Raw genomic sequence first — 7,014 nt, 5'->3', positions numbered from 1 at the left:
AGCTGCCTGATCCCCCTCCTCTCTCCTGCACTCTTCTTCCTCTGCCCCTCCACCTGCCTCTGTTTCTTCCCTTCTCTTCCCCTCTCCTCTGCCCCTGCCCCTCCACCTGCCTCTTCCCTTCCCTTCCCTTCCCTTCCCCTCCCCTCCCCCCCCGGCCTCCCTCCTTCCTTCTCTCTTTCCATCCCTCCCTCTCCCCATTTCTAGGCCTTTTCCGGTTGCCAGCCCGTCTCCTAGCAACCCCCATCAGCAGCCCCCGCCCCCCGCATGGGGCCTCGTCTCGGCTCCTTCCGCTTCCGCAGCTTCCCCAGCTCATCCCCCGGCCCCGCTGCTGCGGCTACGAGTCGCCCCCCCCCCCCGGCAGTGCCGCGAGCCGGCCAGAGCCGCGGCCGGAGACTTCTCCCGCCGCCGCCATCCCCTCCCGCCCACGGGTGAGACCCTCCCCTCAGGGGGACCCCGGGGCGCGAGCAGGGCCGGGGGGAGCTGGTGGGGCGGAAGCTACTTTGAGGGAGGGGAGTGTCCAGGGCGGGGGAGGGAGGAGGTTGCAACAAGGTAGGTACCTAATTCCCGGTCATCATCCCTGGGGGAGGGGTAATTATCCTAGGGAGTGGGGGAAGGGCGGCATTGGAAGGGAGGGAAAGAGAAGAGCTGGGGGGGGGGGGAGGGAGGAGGAGGGAAACCCCAAGAGAAAGAGGTTGTGATATTGGGGGGTTGTTAGGGGGGGGTCAGCATTGTACCAGGGCTTTCATGGGAAGGGGAATTAAAGCGAGACTTGATGGAAACGGAGGCTGGGTGGAGTAAATAGTTTAAAAGGGTGGGGTGTGGTAGATGCTGGACCAGTTTGTGGGCAAGGGGTAGTGCCTGACTTAAGAAGAGGCAAGGTTAATGATCACACTCCCTTTTGTGGCCTGGCTGGGAGAAGCAGGTATTGGGAGAACAAGGCTATTTATATCAGGAAAAGTGAGGCTGATCATTTGTCAGAGCAGGTGTCTCACAAGAAGGGTGGGTTCTGATAGTAATTGGTATATCAGATGCAAGGGGAAAGAAAGGGTTTCAGGATAATACCAGGGTGGAAAGAAAAGCAGAGGTTAATTATCATGATAACAAATATAGGGTATCCAGTTGTGAATCAGGCTTTAGGGAGAAAGGGAGTATAATAAAAATAGGGGGAAAGTTAAAGCCTACAATAAAGGATGGTTCCTAAACCCACCCACAGTATCCCTGAATTGGGAAGTGAGCCCCAAGTTAGCCCTGCTTGTCTTGTTTAATTTGACCATTTAGACAGGGAAAGCTAAAATCCATAAGGGATGGAAGGGGAGGAAAACAGCGGTCCTCCCTCCTCAGGAGTGTTTGCAGACTGGAGTTTGGCCTTTTGGACTCTGTGCTCAGTGATCCTGCCAGTAGTGATCACCTTGTGGTGCAGTTTCCAGCGATCCCGGAGGCAGGTGCTGAGGCGAGACATCTTCCGCAAGAGCAAGCACGACTGGCATTACACAGATCTCTTTGGCCAGCCCACCTATTGCTGTGTGTGTGCCCAGCACATTCTCCAGGGAGCTTTTTGCAACTGCTGCGGGCTGTGTGTCCACGAAGGGTGTCTCAAGAAGGCCGACCGGCATTTCCTCTGCAAGGAGATTATGATGAGGAGCAATGGTGAAGCTCACACCTCTATGGCACATCGCTGGATCCGAGGCAACGTCCCGCTGTGCAGCCATTGTGTCGTATGCAAGCAGCAGTGTGGCAACCAGCCCAAGCTTTGTGACTACAGGTACAGCGGAGGAATGTGCTTGCATATGCAGGAAGTACAGTATTATGTCATTATTGTAATTGCTGTGGCAATATTTGGTCATCTTACTGCTAAATGAAATGCTAGAATAGTTCAAGCAAGTTGTCTAGCATGAAGATCCGTTAGAATTTCTCTCGGGGCCTGATATCAATGAGACTGCTTATGAAGTAAGGTGCTATTCAGCATGAGTAAAGATGGGAGAATGGAGTCATAAGTTAGGGGTAAAGCATAGCTCACTATGTCATCTATTTTATTATTATTTGTATTACTGTAGCACGTAAGGCCCCCAATCAAGAATTAAGGCTCCATTTTGCTAGACGTTGTACAGGCATGTAGTAAGACAGTCCCTGTCCCAGAAAGTTTACAACACTGCTCCTGCAACAATTTATAATTTGTTTAACTTTACACACTGTGAGTAGTCCCATTGAGTTAAACAGAACTACTCACAGTGCATGAAGTTAAGTAGGTGCATAAATCTTTGCAGGATTGGGGCCTGGACTTATGACAAAACACAATACAAATTAAACAAGTATAAGTGCAAAAGTGTTCATTCCTCCTAAGACTATATTGTAAGCTTCTTAGGGCAGGGACTCTCTTTGTTCTGTGTCTGTACAGCACCTAGATCAACAGACTCCTGGTCCGTGAGTAGGTCTCCGAGTGCTACAATACTACAAAGAATAATAATAAGCACAACTCCCTGTGAAAGTTAATGGCGAATTCTTAAAATGTCACCTATTAACTTTTGATTTGGTATTATAGATATTTATATTATAAGGTAATGATAAGTTATCTCAGTACCCTGAAATTAGCTTTTATTGATTTCAGTGGGACTGCTTGTAGAGTAAGGTACTAGTCAACATGATGAATGTCATGGAATTGGTTCTGAAAAAGAGAACTGGATAAATTAATGGAGGTTAAGTCCATTAATGGCTATTAGCCAGGATAGGTAAGGAATGGTGTCCCTAGCCTCTGTTTGTCAGAAGGTGGAGATGGATGACAGGAGAGGGATCACTTGATCATTACCTGTTAGGTTCACTCCCTCTGGGATACCTGGCATTGGCCACTGTCAGTAGACAGGATACTGGGCTGGATGAACCTTTAGTCTGACCCAGTATGGCCGTTCTTATGTTCTGTAAATATTATCCTCGTGGACCAAGTTCTGTTTTCGGTTACTCCACTGTAACTCCATTGACTTCACTGGACATACTCTGGATTTACATCACTGTAACTGAGACAAGAATTTGTCCTCTTATATTTACATCCCTCATTCTACAGGATAAGTTTCTCGAGTGAATTCCTGGCCCCCACCCAAGTCAAAAGGAGTTCTGACACTGATTTTATTGGAGTCAGGATTTCAACCCAGTGTCATCTTATGTATGCCTGCATATAGGTTTTGTCACGTGCATGTTGTTGTAAATTATGCATTGACTATTTGTGGTCCATTTTGTGGCTGTTTTTTGCAAGGCTCTGTTTTGTGCCTTTGTTTTTCACTAGGCTATCATGAACAAAATATAGGGTATTATACTGTGGGATGGACAGGTGCCTGCCACCTCATATTTACTTATGCAGGTAATTTTCATGAGGCAAGCTAATTAGAAGAACCACTTCAGGAATCTTTTGCCAGGCTCTGAAGCTGTACAGCAGCATGGACGAATAGTCAAAGAATATATTTCTATGTATAAAACTACTATTCTTCTACTGTTAAACTCTCGTTCAGTCTTGGCAATCGTTTATTTACTACTGGTTGCACTGTTGCGTGATTCATTTGCCGTTTACAACATATATTGTATCTGTTTCCCATCTTTTCTTCCTGTCTCTCTTTCCTCCAGTGGAATTTTTGTGTTTCTCAAGTTTCATTGTTTTTTCCAAGATTTCAGGAAATAATGTATTTATTTAGGATGTCTACATAGTGCTATAATTAACTGTGCGTAGTACTTTGTATAGAGAATGAGGACACAGCATTTTACTCCAGAGGGTTTACAATTCCGGTGACATACACATACTGTGATGTAGAGAGATTATAGCAAACGAGAGAAGGAGAGGGATACACAAAAATAAGATTGAGGTTAATTGTCTTCCATGGTATGCAGAGTGTTTTTATTTTTCTAAAAATAATTAGTGCATTGGTATTAAGGAAATAGTGAGTTATTGTTGAAGGGAGGTTAGCAAAAAGATGAGCTGGAGCTTTCAAATAGTCTCAAAGTGAACAATAGCATTCAAAAACATCTTTTGGCAGTCAGCTTGTATGATAAAGAAAATAGAGTGTTGATCCCAAGCAAAGTATGTACAGATCTGGCATATTTGTTCATTAGTAACTGCACTGTCTGAACTCTTTCAGCGTAAAACCTGCCCTAGCAGCAGATGGATATTCCTGGAGTTCCTCCACTGTCTGTCTAGATGTATGTCTGGACATTGGAATTGTCTTGCACATTGTCAGAAGCAGTGCGAGCTTCACAGTGAAAGTTTGGAGGTTCAGTACTTACTTGTAAATTAAATCTGCTGTTACAGATCAGTTGTATTCTGAGTTTTCCTGGGCACCTACTCTTAGATAATCTTTTCAGCAGCTGCTGATTGCTGAAAAACCCATGACTGACTTCCCCCTATTGTTCAGTTAAATATCTTTGACACAGATGAGAGTAAGTGCATACTAGGGTAGAGGAAATTTAATTGTGTCTATAATGTTACAAAGGAATTATTTCTTTCCTTGATTATACTTGCTACCTATTTTTACCCAGCTTTTATATGACACCTTGTAAGCGAGTAGAGCTCCAGAAGAGCAAACAACTAACTCATCTGTAAGGAGCCTCAAGTGTGTTTGATTGAGGGCAGGATTCATGGCCCACAATGAAAAGAAATGGTCACCCATCAGGAATGTCAGTGTCCATGGTATTAAGAGCTGGATTAATCGAGGGACTCCAAAAATAGCTTCCACAGGTGCTTAAATCAGGTTCTTGGATGTAGTGACCAGGATTAGCCTTCTGCACATGATGGCAATAGGTATTATAATATTTCCCCCTATATTGGCTCTCATCAGGACACCTGTAGGAATAAGTTAAATAGCTGAGCAACTATGTGCTGTGGGATTTTGTGCTACAGCTTTCCATAATGCTGTACAACTCTTAGAGCTTACGATTTAAAGGGATGCTGTCAACTTTGAAAACTGACATTATTTACAAATTTATTATCTTCTTACTAACACTCAATTGTTAAATTAAAAAGCATTTTTGAAATTCAGTTTATTTTTTACTATTTGAAATTTCTTTTTTCAGTTAATGAAAATTGATGAAGCTATTTACACTTTCACTTTCAGGTTTTCAATTCTGCAGTGTTTGTGTTGCCAGCTGTGCAAGGGAATATTTATTTGCTTATAGCAACTGTTTCTCTTGGAATTACAAAAAATGTTAATGGTTCCATTGCTTTTAAATTTCGTAAAAGCTCATTTTTACAAAATCCTAAATATCTGGCCAAACTTGAGCTGACAGTGACCTTTCAGTAGTGGATTTGAAGCACAATGTGTTTGTTTTCCTTAATTCTACAGAGAACTTGTTCAGTTTTGTTTGTTTGTAATGAATTATGAATATGTAGTGTGTCTTGTAATATTTAATAGTAATCATTTTGGTATAAATATACCTGGAGTATTTTTTTTAATGAGTGCACCAAAAAATTAGGTGTTTTGTTTCCTACTTGGTTAACGATATAAATATCTGCTCTGTTTTTAGATGGAAGTAAATATTGTTCCAGGATGCTATTTTGTCAAGTTGTCCAAAGGTCTGAAACTTGTCTAGTTATATTTTGATATCTGCCTATTTGAGTCTATTCCCAGTTCCTTGGAAATAAACGTCTTGACTTTCTGCACACTCCATGCTGTTAATGCTCATGTATTCCAGCCCAAGACTGTGTGCACAGTGTAGTGTGCTGTCTACATTCACTTTTTTTAATACAGAAGTTAGGCAGTGAGAAGAAAGGCATGAAGAGTTAATTGATACCATGTCAGCAGTTTTTCTATATTTGCCTGTTCGGTTGTGCTGGCAGTAGCAACAGTAAACACTAGTTTCAAAAAGTAAGAAATGACAGTATAAGTTGTGCTTTCCACTTATTAAATCTTTGTTACTGGAAGAGGAGTAAATGCCAGAAAAGCCCAGATCTATTTTCCTATGTGATAACGATCCACGGTTTTCTCTCCTTTATGTCACTCTATGTGTGTAAGTCCAGTAAAAGGGAGAAGAGAGGGTATAGTTATTTGATCAGAAAATATGTATATGGCGGGGGGGGGGGGAGAAACTACTTCATCTCAAGGCAGGTAGTAAATTATCTACTGACAGTTTATGCCATTTTTGTCTATTTAGGGAATTGCATGTGATGTGATTACTTGGACTTGACTGTTATTATTATGAGCAATGTGATATTGAGAACCTTAAATATACTTGCCTCCTATTTATATTATTATGAGAGAATATTTGTTTCATAGCCTACAAAGCTCTGTGTTAGAGTTCAAGAATGCATGACTTCTTAACTTCACATAGTTTAAGAAAAGTATTTGGTTTTCTAATGTATCATACAGGGACATTAGAAGTGGAAACGACCTACTTGGTAAGCTAGTCCATAACTCTGTCAGTGTGGAACTCTTCCCTACAATACATTTACTAGTGCTTTGTCCAGTCTAGTTTTAGTGTGCCAAGCTACTTTGAGAAGGAGCTGGCTTTTTCTTACTATTCAGTCTGAATTTTTTATTTTCTTAATTTCATCCCACTAATACTCTTTTTGTCTTGAAGATCAGATCTAATAAGTGCCAATATGTTCTAATTGGGGTCACTGTGCACGTAAAATCCAAGAGTACCCGCTAATAACTCATTTGTCCCATGGTTCCTCCAAATCTGCTCTGAGTTTTTCTGAGTCTTTTTATCCGCTCCGCTGCTCTCTACCAGCTACACATTTTAAAATGAATGGTTGTTTGTGATTTAAAAAATTGTGCTAAGTGTGCTGCAGTCTCATGCTGCATCGCCACAATCACCATTATAAACTTTCTCCATCATCTTCTGGTCGTTCATCCAGGGCTTTGGAGCGGAGCGCGGAGCAGCTCCAGAGCAGTGGAGCTGCAGGTTTTTGCCTGGAGCTGGAGCGGAGCCGGAGCACAGCTCCAAAGCCCTGCTTTCATCTCTCTATTCTGCCCCCATCCCTATCCAAGACCACCCATTAAAATACAAACTTTTCTCAAGTCCTCCTTTATCATTTGA

At 42.6% G+C, this 7,014-nt stretch overlaps 1 protein-coding gene across 2 annotated transcripts in view; it reads left to right on the top strand.

Annotated features, from left to right (window-relative positions):
* Nucleotides 1-356: 356 nt before the first annotated feature.
* DGKE (diacylglycerol kinase epsilon) overlaps nucleotides 357-7,014 on the top strand; it is a 22,001-nt gene continuing 15,343 nt past the window's right edge. The window contains exons 1-2 of one of the 2 annotated variants that reach the window (XM_084648399.1): nucleotides 357-428; nucleotides 1,279-1,762. In XM_084648399.1, coding sequence (XP_084504525.1) covers nucleotides 1,305-1,762 — 458 coding nt within the window. In that variant the 5' untranslated portion in view covers nucleotides 357-428; nucleotides 1,279-1,304. Of the gene's footprint in view, nucleotides 429-743; nucleotides 1,763-7,014 lie in introns of those variants that run through there. The other variant, XM_084648398.1, reaches the window with a different exon arrangement.

The sequence above is a fragment of the Lepidochelys olivacea genome (assembly GCF_965140295.1).
Source record: "Lepidochelys olivacea isolate rLepOli2 genome assembly, chromosome: 14".
Classification (NCBI taxonomy): domain Eukaryota; kingdom Metazoa; phylum Chordata; order Testudines; family Cheloniidae; genus Lepidochelys; species Lepidochelys olivacea.
This window is presented reverse-complemented; position numbering and strand designations above follow the sequence as displayed.